The sequence below is a fragment of the Ochotona princeps genome, chromosome 25 (assembly GCF_030435755.1).
Source record: "Ochotona princeps isolate mOchPri1 chromosome 25, mOchPri1.hap1, whole genome shotgun sequence".
Taxonomy (NCBI): Eukaryota; Metazoa; Chordata; class Mammalia; order Lagomorpha; family Ochotonidae; genus Ochotona; species Ochotona princeps.
The window spans coordinates 16,567,864-16,592,057 of record NC_080856.1 but is presented as its reverse complement, the minus strand read 5'-3'; the positions used below and the strand labels follow the sequence as shown (position 1 = coordinate 16,592,057).

The 24,194-nt window shown below is 40.6% G+C and overlaps 1 protein-coding gene across 1 annotated transcript in view; it reads right to left on the bottom strand.

Annotated features, from left to right (window-relative positions):
* Window positions 1–24,194, bottom strand: part of COG5 (component of oligomeric golgi complex 5) — a 254,069-nt gene that overhangs the window by 216,498 nt on the left and 13,377 nt on the right. The window contains exons 4-6 of the mRNA XM_004598593.4: window positions 19,071–19,125; window positions 18,907–18,976; window positions 5,016–5,136 (exon numbers count right to left, since the gene is read on the bottom strand). Of these exons, the coding sequence (XP_004598650.2) occupies window positions 5,016–5,136; window positions 18,907–18,976; window positions 19,071–19,125 (246 nt within the window). The remainder of the gene's footprint in view (window positions 1–5,015; window positions 5,137–18,906; window positions 18,977–19,070; window positions 19,126–24,194) is intronic.

Here is a 24,194-nt window from a genome sequence, read left to right as displayed (position 1 = left end):
GAGTCATCATCCATCTCTGGGTATGCATTAACAGGAAGCTGCAATCAGCAACAGGGCCTGGAGCTGAACCAGGAACTTCAATACGGGATGTAACCATCCCAAAAGCTTACTTAGCTGCTGCACCGAACACCCAGCCCCTACATACCGTCTTCAGATTTATCTCGTGTTTCTCATTTCTATACTGTTATAAATGATATTTTTGAGCTCCAGTTTTAACTGCTCATCTACAACAGAAACACAACTTTTTATACTGATCTAATATTCCAAAAATTTGCTAAATTTTTTTCTTAGTTCTAGTACTGTTTCTCTAAAATTCAAAACAATAATTCCTTAAATGGAGAGTTAAAACTTCAGACTGGTTATAAGAAATGTTAACAATCATATGGGCAAGTACAATTCTGTATACTACAAATAGAAACTTATATTAGGACTTTGAAAAACACCTTGGCAATTTCCTACAAACTTAAACATAAATCCACCATATGAGCCAGAGTCTACTTCAATGTATTCACCAGAGAGAAGGGTTATGTCCATACGAAGACTTGTTCTTCAATGTTCATAACAGCCAGATTTCTAATACTCAGAAACTAGGTATAATGCAAACATTTATCAAACAGAAATCAGGTAGTGAGCGTAACATTAAGGAATCACCAGTGAACTTAACATAAAGGAAGAAGTCATACACTCAACACTGATTAGCACAAAAAAATTAAGCTGAATGAAAATCTGAACAAAAGCACAAGCAACGTACATGATTTCATTAGCATAAATTCTAAAATTCATAAAATTTCAACAGCATAGAATTCTACAGTGACATAAAGTACAACAGAAAATTTCTGAAGAATTACTGAGGCGCATGAGGAAATGTAGGGGCTGACAGCTACGTTTACCATCTCATACTGGTTGATGGCTTCATGTCAAAACTCAACTAAACTATGTATTTTCAATATATGCAGGGTTTTTATTTCTCACTTAGGTCTTAATTTTAAAAAATTAAAAATGCCAATGTAACTGTCACTAGGTATTCAGAATATACTCTTTAAACTGACATGTAATTTATATAACCTAAAATTTACCCTATCAAAAGTACCATTCAGTGATAATTCGCATACTGTAAAAAGGCTGTGTAACAGGGGCTGGCACCATGGCAGCACCGCAGCACAGCAAATAAAGCCGCTGTCTATGGCACCAGCATCACATATGGATACCTGTTTGATTTCCAGCTGTTCAACTTTAGATCCAGCTCCCTGAAAAGATGCCCGGGAAAGCAGCAGAAGACCGCCAATTGCTCTCCCCCTGCACCCATGCAAAGCACCCAGTAGCAGCTCCTGGCTCCTGGCTTTGGACATGCCCAGTTTCACTTGGGGAGTAAACAAGTGGATGGAATTTCTCTGTCTGCTTCTCCCTCTGTCTCTATGACTCTTTCTTTCAAAGCAGTAATTAAATGTTTAAAAAGAAAGAGCATTGTATAGCAATCATGACTAAATCCAGAACATTTTATTAACTCCAAAAGAAATCTTCACCTATCAGCCATTACTCCATAATCCCCCAATCCCTCAGAATATATTTTATTCCCAGATGAAAATATTTCTTCTGCTTATCTCATCCAAATCTCCAATTCTGAAGTTTGAAATGCTGCTTTCTTTTTTAACAATTTCAGAGGCCTAACCTACAAATACTGCTGTTGTTCCTCATTTACTCTTTCAAATGAGAACCAGTTTCATACTGATGCACTGATAATATTAGATATTTCAGCTTTAAGAATATTTACTGCCTAAGTATTATAATAGTGACTGCACAATTCCTTTTTCTTTCTTTTTTAAAGATTTATTGATTTGTTCTGGAGAGGCAGATTTACAGAGAAGAATATAAAGAGAGAAAGATCTTCTGTCTGCTGATTCATTCCCCAAGTGACCACAGTGGCCAGAGCTGAGCCAATCCAAAGCCAGGAGCCCAGAGCCTCTTCTGGGTCTTCCATGTGGGTGCAAGGCCCCTAAGCTTTGGGTCATCCTCAACTGTTTATCCTGGGTGTATTAGCAGAGAGCTGGATGGGAAGTAGAGGAGCCGGGACACAAACCAGCACCCACACGGGATACTGTTGCATGCAAGGTGAGGGCTTTAGCGACTAGGCTAAATCCTTTTATTAAAAGAATAACCAAAGTGGCAGTTAATCCACTACTGAAATGGGTATCCCATATCAAGTGTCAGCAGGTTCACTTTCTATCAAGCTCCCTGCTAATGTAATGAGGAAGGCAGCAGAAGATGGCCCAAATACCTGGACCCTTGTGACACACAAGAGAGACCTGTATAGAGTTCCTGACTCCTGGCTTAGGTTTGGCCGAGATCTAGCTGTTGTAGTCACCAGCAGATCAAAGATTTGTCATTCCTTGTCAATGTACCTTTCTATTAAATAAATCCTGAAAAATAAAATATTAATTCCAGATAACAAGCTTTTACTTCTCTTGCCTTTGACTGATCTGTTTTCAATTCCATAAATGGACAAGATTGATGCTTTTGCAAATATCAAATCACACACTATCCACATAGTTTTAAAAATTTAAGCAACCCCACTTTGAGATAATGCAATGTGAACTACACTCTCAAAAATTTTTAAACTTCTAATATTTATAAAAGCTTTAAGTAAAGCCAGCATCACCCTGGATAGACAAGGGGTTTACATTCTTCTATGCCCTCAGTCAGCACATGATTGGTAACTGTGACTGCTTTTGAAAACAGAAAAAAAAAAAAAACCTCTCCATTTGTACTACAGTATCAGTTGGTTTTAGAAGAAATGAAGATCAAAACTAAACTAATTTTTACATGGAAGAACATCAATGATGACAAACATACATAAACCTTGGAATAATTTGCTTAATGCTTAATAATTTTCTTAATGACTGCACTGCTCTACGCACTGTTTGTAATAAAGAATTTTTAAAAGTTTTTTTATTTGAAAGATTGTTACAGACAGAAGAGACAGAGAAAAAGAGACATCCTTCATTCCACTGGTTCCCTCCCTAAACAGTTACAAAGGCTGAAGCTAAGCTGACCCAAAGCTGGGAGCAAGGAGCCTTCTCTGGGTCCCCCACATGGGCGGCCCAAGGACTTAGGCCGTCCTCCACTGCTTTTCCAGGCCATTAGCAGGAAGCTGGATGGGAAGTGGAGCAGCCGGGACATGAACCAGTGCTGCAGACAGAGGATTAGCCTGTCCATCACATTGGACCCAATAGGAACACAGATTTAACATAATTTAACATTATGGAATAAAACATAACAGCTGATACTAGGGTTCTTTCACATCAATGGTTAGAACACACCATAAAAAAAACACTCAAGCACTATTATGATTTAAAAACTTTTGACATGATATATTCCAAGTCCACGAAATCACTAGCTATATTGCAATGATGTACCTGCGCATTATTTCACAATCGAAATTCTGAAGCATGACTTGTCAAGTATATCCTATTTCCTTAGTCAGTAAAAAAAAAAAGCAATACAGCATGATTACATAACTGAAATAGACAGAACCATTCGAAATATGCAATATATATTTTTCTCATTATATTTTGGCATAATGACTTTGAAAGCACAGCACGAAGAATTACCATACTCCTCATATCTGAGATAACTCTAATCAAAGACTTCTCTATCTATAAAGAATAAATATCACTAAACACATCCACTTTCAAAGAATTACTGAGGACCTGAAAGAACAATGACCACAAAGACTCATTAAAAGACAGTTGGACAGTTCTACGCATACTTAGCAGGTACCCAAAGTCTGGCTTGAAACACCTTAAAACCGCTGCGCCATGGAACTTACAACTGGCGAAAACATGAACACTAAACTTTTGAGTGACAAGGTCTGATATAAAGATCTGAGATAAATATGAACAAAAATAAAACTTCTTGGCTTAATATCAACATGACATTCATCACCTAAAAAAGAAGCATTTCTCCTAGATATTTACTCTAGAGAAACAAGTTCACATTAAAAAAAAAAATGTGTATACAAATGTCTAAAGCAGTTCTATTCATAATGGCTCACAAACGGAAATACGAACATCCTTCAACCAGTGGGATCAACAAACCACAGCATTCCGATACAGTCACATTCCAGCCAACAAAAAGTAGCAAACTTACGGGTACATCCAATAACTTGGATCAATGTGAAACGAATTATACCCTGCACAATAAGCCAGACTCAAAAGACCATGTGCTTAATACATAAATATTTATATGTTTATACACATACAGCTATATGTTAATGTATACTAACTGCTCGAGGGAGATTAGCATACTGGCTTTAAAGGTCCCAGGAAGTACCCGGCTCTACTCTCAAATAAAAGGAGGACTCCCCAAGGAAGATTATAAATACACCTCTACGTTGCAATACCACGTTTTCTACCTTTGCTAGTACTTATCATGCCATGATACATTTAACTGTCAGAAAGTTGAAATCGTAACTTTTTGTAACTTTTGGTACTAAGGGACTATATTATTTTGATAATCTTGGAGGAAAGTAGGAAGGAACGGGACAGGCAGGGATGAACACCTAGATCTACCAAAGAAAATGTATCATGGAAAAAATAATTTAAAAGATTTTTGAAAACTTATGTGCTTTATAATTTCATTTTTCTGTGACATTCTCAAAAGAAAAAATCTTCTCTTCTGCCATGGGAGCAGGTGAGCATGCTGATGAAGCACTCCTGGAAGGAAGGTGAGGGTAGCAGAACCGCTCTGTGAAGGCATTCACGGTAGTATAGACGTGTTACAATTCACAAAACCACCACGGGGGGGGGGGGAAGACCCCTTTTCCTGCATCACTCTTTAAATAAAAAACCATTTCTAATAATTCAATTTACTCATCTATTTTACTAAGTATGACAATGCTATATATTGCCAATTACTTGTCTTAATAGTATTTAGTAACAGGGATAACAAAAATTAGCAAGAAAGTGACTTAAAAATCTCTACACTGCTATTAAATTTTTAATCAAGAAAGCACTTACCAAGTTCACTGAGACTCTGAGCTGCTTTTGTTATCTCTCTACATCCCCCTTGCAGCTGTCCTTGGAGCCTCTTGCTGAGATATAAGATGCGAATAATCCTCCGAAGCAGATCACAGGCAACCTGTGCAAAGGCCACAGTGCAAGTGAGGAGAGGTGGTCCATTCACGCAGTTTGATTAAGCTGTTTATATATGAATCTGTCCATTTTTTCCATATGCTGAAGATTTGTTCCCACGTATCAGAAACCAAAATGCACAGAAACTTCCCAGAGTTGGCAGGAGTAGGTATTCGGTCTTTTACACTTAATAGACTTGCACTGCCCCCCACCTCCCCAGCTGTAGGCAGAAGGAATGTGTGTGTCAGGCTAAGGCACCGACCTATGTATGAGACCTGGGCTGGGCTAAGTAGTATCATCAGTCACTCACCAGCATGCATAAAAGCTGGAGCTGGGAGACACGCCTGGCAAGAATGGGCCATAGTACCCGCACAGGAGCGTCAGGGTAGGGGATGGCCACATCAGGCTAGATCATAGCATCCACCAGAATGTAAGACAACCAGATCCAAGGGTGGTAGAGATTCTGTAGGGGACTTGTGGACTCGCCTCTGTGGTTTGCAGCAACAGATTTGCACAAAAGCTAGGGGTAGTAATAGGCCAAATAAGGGTGGGCCAGGGAACCCACTAACATTCTCAGGAGCCTACGGCTGGGAGGAGACTGGGCTTGACCAGACTGCAGCACCCCCAACACATGCAAAGGCTGGGACTGAGGGCAGACCATGCCAAGCAGAGTCAAGGCACAAACTGACACACTTGAGATCTAGAGCTGGCAGCAGGTCTGACAGGGCAACTTGGGTAACTCCCCTACTAGACCACAGCTTGATATGGAGAGCAGGAGACCAGAGCTGGGGGCAGCCCAGTCAGGCAAGGCTTCAGTGCCTGTCAGTATGTGTATGGACTGGGTCTGGGGGCAGGGTGGATGGAGCCAGGCCACAGCACTCACTGGCATGTGCATGAACCAGGACAGGATGTGGGCCATACCAGGCTGGGCTGAAAGAGGGATCGTTCCTCTGCTGATTCACTCCCAAAATGCCCTGTATATTTATAATAAATAAAGAACTGTTTAAAGTTTAAAAACAAAAATGATAAACAATTTGAAAAGTTAAAAATGGGCTCTGTAGTTAAGTCATCACTTGAGATGTCTTCACCGCTTATCAGAATGCTTATTTTGGAACCCAGCTATACCACTCGTAATACAAGCTCCTGCTAACGCACACACAGGAGGTGGAGTACTGGCTGGCTACAGCACAGCTCTGGGTTGCTGGGTTCAGCCTCGCCAAATCCCACCAGCTGAAAGCATTCTGAGAGTGCATCAAAAGAAGAAAGACCCCTCTTCCCTCTTTCCCCTCTCTCTGACTTACAAATAAAGTGAAAATAAACTGTTGAAGGTCTGGCACTGTAGCCTACTGGCTAAAGCCCTCCCCTTGCACACATCAAGATCCCACATGAACACTAGTTCTAATCCCGTCAGTCCCGCTTCCCACCCACCTCCCTGCTTGTGGACTGGGAAAGCAGTCAAGGATAGCCAAGGACCTTGGTACCCTGGACCAGTATGGGAGATGCAGAGGAGGCTTCTGGCTCCTAGCTTCAGGTCAGCTCAGCTCCGGCCGTTGAGGCCACTTGGGGTGTGAATCATTGGGCAGAAAATCTTCCTCTCTGTCTCTCCTCCTGTCTCTACATCTGACTTTGCAATAAAAATATAAAAATAAATCTTAAAAAACTATTGAGGTTAAAAACACATAAGTGTGTGAATTATACCTGAACAATATTGCTACATATTTTAAAATTTATAATTAAAAGTGCTATAAAAAACTTAGATAAAAATTTAAAAAAAAGTTTCCCTAGAAAATTTAAAAGTCTAAAAAATTCCAATGTTCTATTCAAAGGATAATGTTCTATGTTCTTTGTAAAGGATAATAAACCTCAGTTTTTTTTTCTTCAACTGAAGTAGTTCACAAGCAAATCAGAATTACTAAAACGAGCTAAGATAGCGATGATCCATGGGGTGATAATTAAATGCAACTGAAATATGTATACATATAAAGGAAGCCAGAAGCTTCTGCCTGGGGAAAGAAAAGGCTTGCTGGGGAGCAAGGGAAACAGGGACAAGAAGCAAAGTATAAAGGCACTTGGTTCTGCGGGTACAACCACAGGGACTTCAGCTTCAGGCAGTGACATCCCTCACAGCCATTCTTTCCCGCTTCCCTGCATCGTGTGCGCTTTAATTAACAGTTCAAATCAAAGAAGAAGCAGGAACATCAAAGTCTCTCCAATGTTCCAAATGGAAATGCCAACACAAAGTGAACAGAATAAAAATAGTTAAAATAGTAAAACTTCCAAAGAGCATTTAGATTTCAAAACAGTTTATAAGGCAACAAATTTCTTGCAAAAAACTTCCTTCCAGAGCCAAGATTGACTATATGTCAATTTAACACAAAATGAAATGCAAGAAAGAAAGATTATGCATTCTTTTCTTTCTTTCTCCCACAGTAATAATTCGACCAAAGTACTTATCTTATGTAGCAGTCTCTACAGTGTAATTTTCTTTCTTTTTTTTTTTTTACAATAAAGGATGATGGAAAGTGAAGGCTCATGTCTCATAATAAAAATATGTTGTTTTTCTGAGACATGAACAGTTTAAATCTCTTACACTTGCATAAGATTAAAATATCCAATAAAAGGAATCAGTAATATTATAGCTGGAAACAACCACAGATCTAGTCCAAACTTTCACTGCAGAAAGAACACACCAGAGTGTTGGGCATCACGGGTCAGATTGAGACATGGAGTCAGGTCTCAAAATTCCTACTCCACTCGTCTTCAGGATACTCCCTGCTTCCTTCATCTGTCCTTTGTGAACAAGACTTTAATTTTGCTTTCTTTACCCACAGCAAGCTTTTGAAAAACAGGAACTCAATTTTCTTATTTAAAAACAGATTCCACAGAATCAACAGCAAGAATCCTAAATTTAGATAAAGAAATCCTATTTCAGTTTCTTAACTATGCAGCAGAACGGTTAGATGAACTTCAGCAAATGGCTTTCAGAACTGGAGTTTATTCACTAATAAGTAATGAACCATTCACAGAATAACAAATTATAAAAATTTAGTAGTTTAGAACACCTGAAAACATCTCATGAATTGCAAAATCCTATGTAAATACAGTCTTAAAATTACTAATACTTAGCTTGGAGGCAAAAGTAAGTTTCTTATCACTTCCCAAAGAAACGTACTGAACAAAAGAAGGAATAGAAATGCAAAATTCTCACGTTTAAGATCTAGAGTTGGAAACAAAAAGGTAAACTAAATTTTACACAATTTAACTTACTGCTTGAATACTTAGGGCTGGCATTGGGATAGAATGGATTAACCGCCACTTGCCACACTGGCATTCCACATGGGAATACAAGTTTGAGTCCTGGCGACTCTGCTCTGATGTAGCTATCTGCTAACGTGCCTTGGGAAGGTCAAATCCCTGCCGCCCAGGTGGCAGACCAAACTGGAATGTCAGGCTCCTGGTTTTGGCCTGGCCTAACTGGCTGTTAGAACTATTCTGGGAGTGAACCAGTGGATGGAAGGCCTCGCTCTGTCTTTGCCTCCGCATCATTCAGCATTTCAAATAAATAAATCTTTTTATTAAAAAAATATATATACTGTAAGATGCACATGTAAGCTATAACAATAGTACAGATTTCTCCCAACAAAAAAGCTTTCCCATGATCTCTGTAGAAAAGACCTTAAAGCTTATTAAAATCAAAGTTACTTTCTATTCTTTGTCCAAAATATCAGAATATTTTAGAAAATTTCATTTTATTGGACCAAGTATATAAATACATTACCATAATTATTTTTCTTAGTTAATAACACCATCTTTGCGTATTTCCAATCTTTCAGTAAAAGAATTGCAGGGTGATTTATGCATAGTTTTGATTAAAAGAAAAAAATTAAAAAGTAAAAAAAAAAAATCCTAGAAACAATATTTAAATTACAAATTAACAGGGACTACTGCTTCAGTAGGTATTTTAACCTAAAAGTTGAACACTAACGCCCTGGAACAGACTCTCACTGGGCTGGGTGCACTGACAGTGCCCATAACCCACTTGAGGAAAGCTGCTTCCACAGGCTAGTCGGTATGTATTCACTGTACTTCAGGTCCCAGCACCTTGTAACCTCAGACAGACTGATTATCACAGGAGATGGCCACACATAGTCTATCATCAGGCATCGTGAGATCACCTCACACCAATGCCCCCAGGCTGCTGCTTCATGCCTGCATCCTGTGCAAAGAAAGGGTAGAAACTGAGCTGGCGAGAGGCAGAAGCTTTGAGACAACAAAAACAAAGAGGAAACCTAACAATGAACAAGTAAGGAGAAAAAGGCAGCTGGCAGCTGCAGGAAGCAGCACACAGGCAAGGATAATGAGGGACTGTTCTCAGGACAAGCACCAGGTGCTACGGTAGGCAGAAGCTGCCCACTGCCCCATGTCCGTGTGACATGCAGATACCCTTATCCGGCTAACCCTTTTGAAAAAACATGGAGACACGTCTTCTCCATCATCTGAGAAAGACTGAGACACCCAAACTCTACTAATGTAACATTTCTCAAACTATAATAAGCAATATGTGCAAGTACATCAAAAATGTTACTATTATGAATTCTGTTCAATCACATATACTACATTTAGAAAAGAAGTACAATAACCATGACAAATATAGCCAAAGGACAAATCAGCTTATATATTTGGTACATTACCACTACGCTGAAGATGGAGACTCAAAGCTTAATAATGTATTATAGCTCTCAAGGAGCTCTGTCACAGAGAATATGATAAAGGGCAAGGGTTTGCAGAAAGTGTCATGATGATACAGGATATCCAACAAGCCAAAAAATGAATACCCAAGAGCCAATACAGCCATCAGAATCTGTCAGGTGACAAACACATTCAGAATTAAGGCAGGAAGCAAACTGAGATGTACTCGCATACCCAGAAACATTAAGTAGCTCCATTGACTAGAGCTTGTGTAAATATTTCAAGACAAAAGGTAATATTGACAAACTCGAGCAGAGACCTTATTACAAACAGGCTTAAATGCCACAGTTAAGAAGGCAGAATTTTATTCTGCTTCTTAGTAAGGAATTACCAAATTTTTATCAAGACAATGAAACAATCAGACATCTGTTTTATAAAGATGATATGAAACTTGTGGCTTTTTGAGTAATAGCAGACTGAGTTTTTAACTTTTACCCATTAAAAATTAAAATGTTTTATGAAACATCTCAAATAATAAAAGAAACAGTATCACAATTAGGAATGCAAGACCAAAAGTGAACCAAAAAAAGAACAAAAGAGTAAAGAAGCAAATGAAGTTTTAATCTGAAACCACTGGCTAACTCTGGCCAACTAGAACCTCTGAGACGATCTATGGCAGGATGGTTCCAAGTTGATTAGACTTCATCTTAAATCTTGGAGTGGTAATAACTCCTGCTGTCACACAGTAAACAAGCCTTTGTTGAAGCATTCATATATTCCATAAATTAACCTTTCAAATAAAATGTCCAGCACAACAGAAGTAGACAGACAGGGCTGTGGCACTGTAAGGTGAAACCACCACTAGGGATGCCCACATCCTGTATCAGGATGCAAACTCCAGTTTCAGCTCTGGAGCACAGCAAGCAGAGGGTGCACGCTCAAGCCCTAGGTTCCTGGCTCCTGACTTCCATGTGAGAAGAGAAACAGTAGATGAAGTGTGTGTTCTTTCACTCTGTCACTCTGCCTTTCAAATAAATAAATAAATAAATAAATGTCTTTAAAAGCAAAAAGAGTGAAAAGGTAGCCTCAAGTCTGACATTGTGGTACAGTAAATTAACCTGACACTTTTCACATCATCAAAGTGATGTTTAGGGTCTCAGTCTTGGCTACTCTATTTCCCACTCTGCTCCCTGGTAATACACCCAAATACTTCACACCCTGCAACCTACACAGGAGACCCAGATAGAATTCCTGGCCCCTGGCTTCTGGTTCCTGGTTTTGGCTGACCCATCCCTGGCCCTTGAGGCCATGTAGGCAATGAATCAGCAGATGGAAGATCTTTCTCTTTCTCTCCTTCTCAAATAATAAATAAAATACATTTTTTAAAAGAGAGATGCTGGTCATCCAGGGAAGGTGGTTCAATTCCTTTAGCTAGAACCAGCAAACATTACAAAAACAAAGCCACAAAGTTTCCAAATACGGTGTCTCTCAGATTCACATGATGTCTCAGCAGAATATGACCAAAGGAAAAAAAATCCGATATGTGACGCATTTCCAGAAAAGAAACACCTGAACTTCCATGCCACACAATGACCAAAATTTAGCAAAATAATAATAAATAAAATAGTTTAACCACCAGCTACTAGCAGCTGAAGAATCCAACAGAAACAGTGCCAGAGAAAGGCATGGAAAGACAAAAACAAGTGAGAAAGGTGACTATAAATTCACTTAGAATCAAAAGAAAATGAAAAAATGGTGAATATTTGAAGAAATCACAGCTTACAAAAGATGAGGGAAAATTCACACAGAGAAGAAAAAAGTGAACTGCATGTGGGAGGGATAACACAAAACCATATTCTGAAACTGAAGGAAATCAGAAAGAAAAGATCTTCAAAGAAACCAAGGAAAACTACAATTTTACCTTCAAAAGAGCATGATCAGAATGACAGCTTCTCAATCACTAAGCTGGAAGCCAGAACACAACTGCCTTCTACATGAAGAAAGGAACCAAGAATTCTATAGATGCAAGGGCAGGAGGGGAAAACAGTCCAACTTAAAAATGGGCAAAAGGAACAGGCATTTAAATCTAATCATTAAGGCTCTGGCTGAGACCAGCAAAGCCCATAATCGGAGTGTCTGCATGAGATGCACAAAATGCTACTCACAATGGCTGCCGTATCACCAACATCTCACATCCGAGTTCCCACTGGAGTCCCAGTCTGGTCCACCCACATGAAGGACTCACACAGAGGTCTTCTCTCCTGGCTCTGGCCTGGCCCAGCTTTGGTCATTTAGGAAGCGAATTAGCAGAGAGAAGACACCTTTCCCCACTCTACCCGTTACTCCATCTTTTCAATAAATAACATACACTCTTACCAAAAAAAAAAAAAAAAGTACAAAGTACGACAACACTAAGTATTACCAAATACACAAACCAATAAAAATTCTCTTACACTGCTAGTAGGTGTGGTATAACAATTTGGGAAAATAATTTGGCATTATTTAATAAAACTGAAGTTGAAAATCCTAAAATCTAGAAATCCCATTCTTAGCTTATAACTCATGGAAAGAAATGTTGACAAAAGACAACATATTTGCACAGCAATAGCATTCATAAAGACAGCAAACTGGAAACCAAAAAGTTCAAAAGTAAAATAATTCATACAGTGGCATATTCCAAACAATGAAAACCAACCAACTACACAACCAACAACATAAATGGACCAAAGTGAAAGGATGGAAAAATCATACTGCATAGAAATAGAAATACAGAGCAGGAGTAGTTATATTTAAAAAGGCTTCTAAGTCAATAACCACAAAAGCGACAAAGGAGGCCATTTTAAAACAATAGAGGTCAATTAATCAAGAGTATATAACAAGTGTAAATATAACTGCACCCAACTCCCAAGCACTTAACTGTATAAAGCAAACATTGATAGGTCAGAAGAGAAAGACGGACTAAACCCCAGCAAGAGTAAGGGATGTCACCATACTTTCTGCAATGTATACATCATCAAGAAAGAAATTTAATGAAGAAACAGCAAATCTGAATGACACACCAGATTTAAACTATGTATTAAATGAACTTAACAGACATGCATAGACTAGTGCAAATAAAAGAATCAAAATTCAGTTTTCTCAGATGCACAGAAATGGCCTGCAGTGTAGATCATTTATTAGGACACAAAGTAAGTCTTAAACTTAAAAAAAATCATATTAACTACCCTTGCCAACCCATGGTAACATATTAGAAATTAATGGAAGAATTTCAGAAAATTCACAAATATATGGAAATTAAACAATACACTTCTAAACAAAGTCAAAGAAGAAATGAAAATTTAAAAACCATCCTGATACTGGATGTGACCCAACCAGCACCCAACCAGCACACATGAGAACCAGGAAGGGAGGGGGCAGAGCCGGAAAGGTAATTAAGGGGGTGGTCCCCTCACCGGACAGCTACTCCCACTGGAGAGCGTGGGCTGGGATGGGGACAGACCAGACTAAGCAGGGCTACAACACCTGTGCGCCTCATGTGGACTAGATCAGGGAAAAGCCAGGCTGGCCGGATTATTCCTACTGATGCAAGCATACATTAGAGTGGGTCAGGGTTGTTTGGGCTTAGCCACAGCATCAGCTGGCAGAAGCTGGCACTGGGGGCTAATTCTGTCAAGTCAAACCACAGAACCATCCGAGCAGTGCATGAACCGGGATTGAGGGAGACCTGGGAGGGACATAGTGGGCTCTTCCCTCTTGGGTCACTACTCCCGCAGGAGGGCATGAAAACTAGGACAGGGGCTGGGGTGGCTAGACAGAGAGGCACTCAACAACATCTGTGAGGGCTGGATAGTTGAGCTGGTTAGATGGAACTAAGCTTTAATACCCACTGACATGTACAAGAGCCAAATGGAATGTGGGACAGACTGAACTAGTCTGCTACTCATACTGGCAAACCAGGTTAGGGGGCGGGCCTGGTGGGGGTTATTGTGGGTGGCTCTGACTAGGTTGCAGCTCCCACTGATTTATGTGAGGGCCGAGTATGTGCTGGGCAGAAGCAGGCTGGACTGAGGCACCCACTGGTTCCAGTGGAAGTCGGGGCTGAAAACAGAACCAGCCCAGCAATTGCAACCACCAGCTGATCGTGGTAATGGACTGTGCCGGGTCCTGTGCTTGCTAGAACATACAAGAATCTGGTCTGGGAATACCTCAAAGTTTCTTTGGGGATCTCCCCAATCAAAATGCCGGACTCAGAACCCTAGCCAAGAAAAGACAGAAGACAGCTGCCACCTCAGCTATATGTTGGCAGCGAAATACAGGGCAAATGGAAATTCTATGATGGACTATCTTAATCAGTGGATTCTTCAACGACCTCATCGTGCTTGGAGTGGCAAGACTGGCAGCAATTCATAACTGGTGAACTATCAAAACCACTTGAGCAAGTATCTCAGAGCATGCCCCACATCCGGGACTTGGGGTGGGTGGGATACTGGGTGGGGCCTCTCCCTCAATATCCCCCTTTACCTCAGATACATGATGGAAACAATATGGAAATAATAGTCTTACCCCCTTCCCTATAGCCCTTGAACCTTTTAACCGTAATTAACTATGTAAAGATTGTCAAAAGTACAATAAAAAAAAAATAAAGCTTCAATTAAAAAAAACCATCCTGAGCCCGGCGGCATGGCTTGGCAGCTAAAGTCCTCGCCTTGAAAGCCCCGGGATCCCATATGGGCGCCGGTTCTGGTCCCGGCAGCTCCACTTCCCATCCAGCTCCCTGCTTGTGGCCTGGGAAAGCAGTCAAGGACGGCCCAATGCATTGGGATACTGCACCCGCGTGGGAGACCCGGAAGAGGTTCCAGGTTCCCGGCTTTGGATTGGCGCACTTCGGCCCATTGCGGCTCACTTGGGGAGTGAAACAACGGATGGAAGATCTTCCTCTCTGTCTCTCCTCCTCTGTGTATATCTGGCTGTAATAAAATGAATAAATCTTTAAAAAAAAAAAAACCATCCTGAGACAACCAAAAATCAAATAATACACAAAAACTTAAATACATCAAAAGCAGTTCTACATGCAATATCTACAGCAAACCTACCTCAAAATAGAAGATCTCAAATAAACAAGATTAAGCCTCAAGGAGGAGACAAAGAACAAACTAAGCCCCAAGTTTGTAGAATAAAGATGAAAGCGAAAATCAATCAAATGGAAACCAAAAACACTATACTGAAAACAACAGAAGTTGGATTTCAAAAATTGAAAAAGCTCTGGCTGGACTAGAAGGGGAAAAAAAACTCAACTATAAGGATCATAACAGAGCTGTCCTGAACAAGTATACACCAAGCAACTGGACACTCTGGATCACCTCCAGCACCAGCAGAGCAAGATGCCAATTCCAAGCAGGCCGTATGGGCTTATTTTTCCAAAGCAAACACAGCAGATGCACCTGTTATGCAAAAAACATTAGTTTGGAAATGATTCTGAAGATGATGCTGATAAGGCTTCCAAGAGTGAAAGCCTTCAAAGGGAAGGCAGTAAGCAACAGGTCATGAGAAAGACCAAACTGGACATCATTCAGCAGGTCCTTGCAGAAAATTCCACTGCACATGAATTTGACAGTATTTACAGTAAAATGAAAAAAAAAAAAAAAAAGCGGCAGAAAGTCATGAAAGTCATCCCAAATTGCTTCTGGGAAAAAACTGAAGGTCCAAGTATATTCACCACTTACTAAAAGCAGCTGATATCAGAAAAGAAAAAATAAATGGAAAACACAGACCAAGAAATGGAAAAGGGAGAATCCAACGATAAAATATTTGTGACATCTGATTATAAGAAAAAACTAGAGGGGAGCCAAAGAAGAGAAGACACTTGTGGAATTGGAAGCTCATTTAGAGCTTCCACACAGAAGGATCTCAGTGGGTTTTACAGGCATCTGTTAAGTCAGGCAATTGATGAAGATGGTGTACCTAGATGCAGCTTTCATGAAGTCAGGTCTGGAATGAAGAGAAATCAAGGGGCTGGGCTGATGAAGTGTGGAAGACAGAATAGCACAAAAGAAACAGGCCAGGCTGAGTTATAGCACCTGCTGGCAAACACTGAGACTTGGGAAGAGCCATCTCAGACTACTGGCAAACACAGGACCTGGGAGCAAGCGCAGTAGGGGAATTTCAGGGACTTCCTTGCTGGGCTGCTACTTCCACTGGTGAGTGTGAAGAGCTGGGACTGTGGGCAGGCTGGTCTGGACTAGGATGACACATCCACTGGCATGCATAAGGCACATTGCATGTTAGAACACTTCTATGCCTGACTCCTGTGAAAGGTAGGTCTGACCACTCCTATGGACCAACTGAAGACCTCCATTAATCTCTTCATAAAGCAAAACGTATAGCCCTTGCTCTTGTCACATCAAAACTGCTGCACTTTAAGGTAGACATATGCATTTCTTTTTTTATAAAGATTTATTTATTTTCATTGGGTAGTTATGAAGAGGAGAGACAGAGAAAGAAGTTCTGGTGGTTCACTCTACAAATGGCCACAATAACTTGAGCTCAATCAATCCAAATCCAGGAGCCAGAAGCTTCCTCCAGGTCTCCCACGTGGATGCAGGGTCCCAAGGCTTTGTGTCATCCTCTACTCTTTCCCAGACCACAAGCAGGGAGCTGGATGGAAAGTGGAGTAGCCAAGTCATGAACCATTGCCCAGATGGGATTCCAGTGCTTGCAAGGTAAGGATTTAGCCATTGAGCCATTGCAATAGGCACAAGGTGGAAATGTTTATTCCTACCTCTTCTCATGGTCCTGTCTAGAAGCTGCTACTGGAACTAGAACTCCCTAATGAATTCTTCTAATAAAATATTAGACGATATTGATATATATAGATTGGTATGTCATAAGAAGCTAATTTTAAAAACCTGATTATTGCTTTAGGTTAATCTGGCCTATTCTCGATACTAACTTTTTTTTGTTTTTTTCTTTTTAAGGTTCATTTTATTTTTATTTAAAGAGGAAAGACAGAGAGAGAAAATCTTCCATCTGCTGGTTTACTCCCCAAATGCTCACAACAGGTCGAACTAAGAAGATCTTCCATGTGTCCCACGTGGCTGCAAGGGCCCAAGGACTTAAGCCATCCTTCACTGCTCTCCCAGCCATAAATAAGGAGTTAGTTCGGATGTGCAGCAACAAGACTGAAGGTAGTAACCGTAAGGGAGAGAGATTTAGAATGCTACCATCACAGCACCAGCCTCCAAGACAATTTCTACAGCAAGTACCCAGGTCTGGGGACACTCTGTCTCAGATAGTCATGGACAACTGACAGGCCTTAGAAAATAAACTTACAAAACAAGGAGAAGCCTGTGCAGTAATGAATGGAATCTGTCACCTCTACTCTAATGGTAATCTGTTCACCAAAAGGGACATTAAAAAGTCTTTATGCTCAAGCTGGATAATAATCTGCACAGGGGCAATCTATCATCACCCAGTAATTGGAAAATAATAAAACAGATTCTTCCCTTCTTAAAGAGCACTTCATCTGCTATTTGGTTATTTCCAATTTTGCTCATGCTGATTAACTTATCTTTTCGGAGGCCAACAACTTCTCAGAGCAGTGACACAATGCAGGCACACAGCAATAACTGAGTGGAAATTCTACAGCTTGAGACAGGGAGAAATTGCTGCATCTGAGCCAGGCAAGCCCTAAGCCCCCGATCAGCAGCAGCTACAGAAGATGTGATGAATCTATTCTTCAGCAACCTTTGAGACTTAGGGTCAGAAACCTCAGAGCAGAAAACGCAATGGCACAGTTTGATGCGGAGCTCAGTCAAGAGCTGGAGGCCACACCACCCCAGCCATCTACCCACTTACCATCTGCAGCCCCTCCCCCAGGATGAACATCCCCTCTCTTGGTCCTGGGGTGGTATCATGTAATCGCTCCCCTTTGCAGACTTCTAAAAAGCCTGGCAACAGGGAGGGTTGCTCCCTTTCTTCCCCTGGACATAAGGAAAGGAGAAGGTAGGGCAGGAACACTTCTCAATCGCCTACCTTTCCGCTTCTGGTCCACTCTACTTCTGAACATGACCCAAGAAATTGGTGATTTCCTCACCTTTTAAATAAACTTTATTAAGAAAAAAAAAAAAAAAGAAAAGAAAAAGAAAGAGTATCCTAGATCTAGACAGACAAAAACTTCTCAACAAAATAGTATCAAACTGAATTCAACAGCACATTAAGAGAATCCCTACCATAACCAGGAGAGAGCATTCCTGAGATGCAAGGTTGATTCAATATACACAAATCGATACATGTGATATATCACATCAGTAAAACGAAGGGGAAAAAAAACACATCGCCTCCGCAGGTACAGAAAAGATATTTGGCAAAATTTAACATCCTTTCATGATAAAAATTTTCAACAAATAAGCTATGGAAGGATTGTATTTCACTCAATTAAGGCCATGTATGATAAGCCCACAGGTAATACACTAGTGAAAAGCTAAAAACTCCTTTAAGAACAGAAAAAAAAAAAAAAAAAAACATATAAGGATGTCCATTTTCTCCACTGGCACCCAAGATAGTACTGTGAGTACTATCCAGGCCTATTAACTTAGAAATAAATCAGGAAAAAATTTTAAAAATGAAAGTATCCAAGATGCCACAAAAAAAGAAAACCTGCTAGGAATAATCAACAAAGTCACCAGGGTTGCAGTATATAAAGTGAACACGCAAAATCAATTGCAGGTGTATGCACTAACAAAACACTCTCAAGAAAAGAAATTTAAAAGATAATGCCACTTACAAAAGCTTACTCCGCAAAAAAAGAAACTGAGGAATAAGTTTGATCAAGCGATAAAACACCTGTACACAGAAACTACGAAACGCCACTTACACACTGCAGTGAGGAGAGTTCAAGTAACTCACACGAGCAGATCCAACTTGTAGCTTTTTCCTAAGTCGTCTCAGATTCCCTCCACCCCCTGCCAAGGCCTTCCTCTAACATTCTGTCCCAATTCTATTATTTCCTGTGATGACACACTTTTCAAATTTTCCACTTGTCCACATTTCATGAATGCTACAGTACAAAGAAATCAAAGTGAGAACGTACCTGAAGCCTTGCCAGTTGTGCAGTGCGAGCTACTATTTTGTTGTACGGTTCAACAATTTTTGCTTTCATCCTGAGAGGGAGGGGGAAAAGAGTGAAAATAAAATCATTTTCTAATATCAAAGAATACACTTCCATTCTATTAATTACCAAACTGAACAACATACCTGTCCACAGCCCCCTGCAGAGCCCCAATTCTTGTCTGCATCATCTGAAGAACACCTGGGAAGACAAAGCAGTTGCCACTGGCTGTAGACATTTGGAAGAACTCAAAGGAAAGCCACATTTTAAAGATTAACATTGAATTTTTTAAAAATGCACATATATCATATATCGTTTTAACTTTTTCTGCCACAATCCTAACCCAAGTAGCCAACATCTTCCACCTGCACTGTTGAAAAAGCCTGTAACTAGTCTTTCTAACCCTTACTGCAAAATGAAAGCCTGACAGGGACCGGGCAATAACTGCCTAGTGTATCAAGTATAGGGTTTCCACTTAGGATGATGAAACATTCTCAAAGTGCATCATGGCAATGGCTGCAAAACACTATAAATGGAATTAATATTGCTGAGTCATATACTTTAGAACGGTTAAAATGATCAATTTTTGTTACATGCATTTTACAAGTACAAAGAGAGAAAAAGGTGACATTCTCAGTGTTCAAATTCAATCATACCATCCCTCTACATGGCCTCCCTTTCATTCCAATATTTAACCTGTACTCACAGCATGGCCTACAAAGCCTAGGTGACCTGGAAATGGTGCACACTATCTGCTGAACTGCCCAACCTTGCTGACAACATCCTCTTTTTAGACTGGGGTAGGGAACATTTGGACCAAGAACCACACAAGGCACACAAAACTCATTGGGGCTGGTCCTGCCAAGGCAACTGTAGGTGGGACTCAATTTAGTAAAGCTATGCCAGGCTAAAACACGCAAAAAATTGTTTTAAGATTTATTTTTATTAGAAATGCAGATTAGATTTACAAGGAGAAGGAGAGACAGAGAGAAACATTTTCCATTAGCTGGTTCTTTCTCCAAGCGCAATGGGTGGAGTTGAGCCAATTTGAAGCCAGGAGCCAGGAACAACCTTTGGATCTGCCATGCAGGTGCAGGGTTCCAAGGACTTAAGCCATCCTCTGTTTTCCCAGGCCTCAACAGAGAGCAGCTGGGAAGTGGAGCAGCTGGGACATGAACTGGCACCCATATGGGATCCTGGTGTTGACAAGTTGAGGATCTAACCACTGAAACAAGCACCAGGCCCAGCAGGCTAGTTTTTTTTTTACTTTTTTTTTTTATTTTGCTGATAATCTTTACATCACTAATAAGGGCACAAAGGGTCAAGAGCTAGAGGAAAGTGGGTAAGACCATTGTTACCACATTCTCTTTTTTCCTTCTTGCATCTGGGGAAGAAGAGAGATAAGAGGAAAAGCCACAAGCAGCCTCCCAACCATCCCAGGGTCCTCGAAGTGGGGCATGTTCCGAGGGCTCTGCTCAAGGGGTTTTGATAGTGAACAGTTCTGAATTGCTGCCAATCTCGCTCCAAACACAATGAAATCTCTCCAGAATCCTCTGGCCAACACAGTCCACCTGACAGTCTCCATTTGCTTAGATTTTCATTGCCAACACTTGGATGGGGTAGTTGATTGATTTATTCTGTCCTCCGTCCTCTGTGCTGGTACAAGGTGTCCTCTGCAGGTTCTAGTGTACTGTCGTATCCTCCATGTGCAACTGGCCATGCTGTCCACTGCTCTGTCTGAGCCACTCAGCCGGCCCAACTCTGACACAAGGATGCCATGGTCAGACCATGGGCCCCAGCAGACTAATTTTTAAGTTGATAATTTTGTATGGGCTGTGAATGATGTTAAAAATATCTAAATGGCCCTTAGAAAAGAAAAGGTTCCCAACCTCTGTTCAGATAAACTTCTTTCTATTCCTTTAAGCCTTGGTTTAACAAAAACATTTAACAAATACTCCAATTAAGATTTTGCTATTGGGCCCGGCGGCATGGCCTAGCGGCTAAAGTCCTCGCCTTGAAAGCCCCGGGATCCCATATGGGCGCCGGTTCTAATCCCGACAGCTCCACTTCCCATCCAGCTCCCTGCTTGTGGCCTGGGAAAGCAGTGGAGGACGGCCCAATGTATTGGGACCCTGCACCCGCGTGGGAGACTCGGAAGAAGTTCCTGGTTCCCGGCTTCGGATCGGCACAGCACCGGCCCGTTGCGGCTCACTTGGGGAGTGAAACAACGGATGGAAGATCTTCCTCTCTGTCTCTCCTCCTCTCTGTGTATCCGGCTTTCCAATAATAATAAAATCTTTAAAAAAAAAAAAAGATTTTGCTATTGTCTTCTAATACATATTGCACTTTTGCATCGTAACATTAGTTATATTAGGTTATTACACATCCAATTGTATAGGCGTGGTTCTGAAGTTCATGGAAAAAAATCAATTCGTAAGATTCTTACTTTGTTGCCCCCCAAAATTAAAATCTAGGTTTCATGTAGGTTTTGCATAACCCGCATTTTCCATAAACATTAAGACTTTCTAATAAACATATATGTGTGTGTTCATGTTTTACTCAAATAGAGGATAAATTCCTGAAATTAAGGAAAGCATTTTCATTCACTCATGTATAATTAAAAGCTTAACTCCGAATCTCTGCCAAAATAAGCCGTCAAAATCTACCAAATCAATGAATTATACTATATAAGTAATAAACATAGGCAGTAAGTATATAATGCTTTTGTCCTCCAGGTCTTACAAAACAGTAAATATTTTCTGGAACGTAGACCCTACATTTTATACTTATGCTTTCCATAACTGTAGAGGTTATTTGAAATTCCACTCTTTAAAAAAATCAATTTCTGGGCCCGGCGGCCGTGGCCTAGCGGCTAAAGTCCTCGCCTTGAAAGCCCCGGGATCCCATATGGGCGCCGGTTCTAATCCCGGCAGCTCCACTTCCCATCCAGCTCCCTGCTTGTGGCCTGGGAAAGCAGTCGAGGACGGCCCAATGCATTGGGACCCTGCACCCACGTGGGAGACCTGGAAGAGGTTCCTGGTTCCCGGCATCGGATCGGCGCGCACCGGCCCGTTGCGGCTCACTTGGGGAGTGAATCATCGGACGGAAGATCTTCCTCTCTGTCTCTCCTCCTCTGTGTATATCTGGCTGTAATAAAACAAATAAATCTTAAAAAAAAAAAAATCAATTTCTGTATTAACCTGGCATAATTTTAAATCTGAGAAGCTTAAAACTGATTTAAAAAGAGACACACTCTCATTATTACATACCATCAGAACCAACAAACACCACTATCTGTATACAGGTATACATCAGTAAGGCTCACAACCCGTGTTTGGATCTCAAGACTCCTACCTTTTTGCTGGTATTTATTTTTTTCGATTGAGCTATTTGGAAGGCAGGCAGAACAGACACCGATTCTGCATCAGTTCACTCACCAAAAGCTGCAATGGCCAGGAACCCTACTCTGCAACCTCACCACTAGTATTCCTGAATCCACCCTTGTCTTTCTATAGAGCCACCAGAGTAAATTAAAATCTCATCACAAATCACAGAATACTCCAACAAAACCCTCCACTGGACCGCTAGATTACAGCGAAATCAAAATCCTTTCCAAGAACCTCGCTACCTGCGTCACTCCCTCAGTCACTGAACAGTCACTGGGGCTCTCCGTCTGCCGTTCTGACACACTAACTCTCACCTCTCTGCTCTTACAGCACTCTTCTCCAGATCCTCACACGCTGCTCCTTCCCATCAGTCAGATCTGGGCTCGTCTGCCATTGCCACTTGCTTGGGGAAGTCTATTTGTGCACACTACTGGTTCATCACCCACCGGGAACATCAGTTCCACAGGACAATGACTTTCTCTTTAGTGTCCACATGAGCCTGGTAACTAACAAGTTCTCAATTAGTGTCCGTATGCCTGAACAAATGAATGAACGGCACATCCCTTTTGAACAAAATAGTCCTCACAAATGTACCACCAAAATACTTACATGGAAAAAGGTTTTACATATAGAAGCAAAAATGTAGATGAAGTAGAAGTTGCGATAATACTTCATTTTTCATATAAAATTTAATTTTCAGTTATCTCCAAATAATATTCTAACAGGTACTCAGGAATTTGTATCACTCTAAAATGAACATGAATCAAGACTTAGATTTTTATATGTTTAAATAATTTGGACAACATTCTTAGATTATAGTAACTTCAAAGAAACTATCCTTTGGAATCCTAAACACATATGCGATGGATACCCATTGTAACTCTGTCTAGCAGTATATTTTAATGTTGTAATCCTTGAATAGCATTCTGGGAAAAGCAAGTACAATATAGATCTAAAATTCATGTCAGAAAACCAGTAAGAAATATCTCTATTGTGATGATTCCTATACAGCTATACTTATTCAAAAATCTATGTACTTCAATGCTATCCTTACATATTTTAAATAAAACCTTATTTGTTTAAAAAATACTATGCTCAAAATCCATAAAAATATGATTGACTGAAAATGAACAAAAGATTACAAGTCAAAAAACAATGATTAAAGTTACAATATTAGATAAATCAGTATTTAGAATTCCTTACTTTTCCCAAGAACACAGTAGTAGATCTATCCCAGATTTTTATTCATCATTTCCAAAAATTCTAAGTTCTTCAGCAGGATGTCTTAAGAAAACTGTAGATGATGAAAGTAAGTTAAAACCCTTCAATGCATAAGAAATACCAGTGGAGGGCCCAGCAGCGTGGCCTAGCGGCTAAAGTCCTCGCCTTGAACAGGCCGGGATCCCATAGGGACGCCGGTTCTAATCCCGGCAGCCCCACTTCCCATCCAGCTCCCTGCTTGTGGCCTGGGAAAGCAGTCGAGGACGGCCCAATGCATTTGGACCCTGCACCCAAGTGGGAGACCCAGAGGAGGTTCTAGGTTCCGGCTTCAGATCGGCGCGCACCGTCCCGTTGCGGCTCACTTGGGGAGTGAATCATCGGACAGATCTTCCTCTCTGTCTCTCCTCCTCTCTGTGTATCTGACTTTGTAATAAAATAAATAAATCTTTAAAAAAAAAAAAAAGAAATACCAGTGGAAGCATTAAAGAATATTGCATTCCAGCAAACACAACCATCCCTCCTCTAGCATGTGATCAACAGAGGGAAAAATCATGTAGCTTTCCTTTGATGTCTAATGATTAACAACAGTAATCACAACGTAAGTGATAACAAGGAGCACAATAGTAACATCTCCTATTTCTGAGCTGTAACTTCATTTAAATC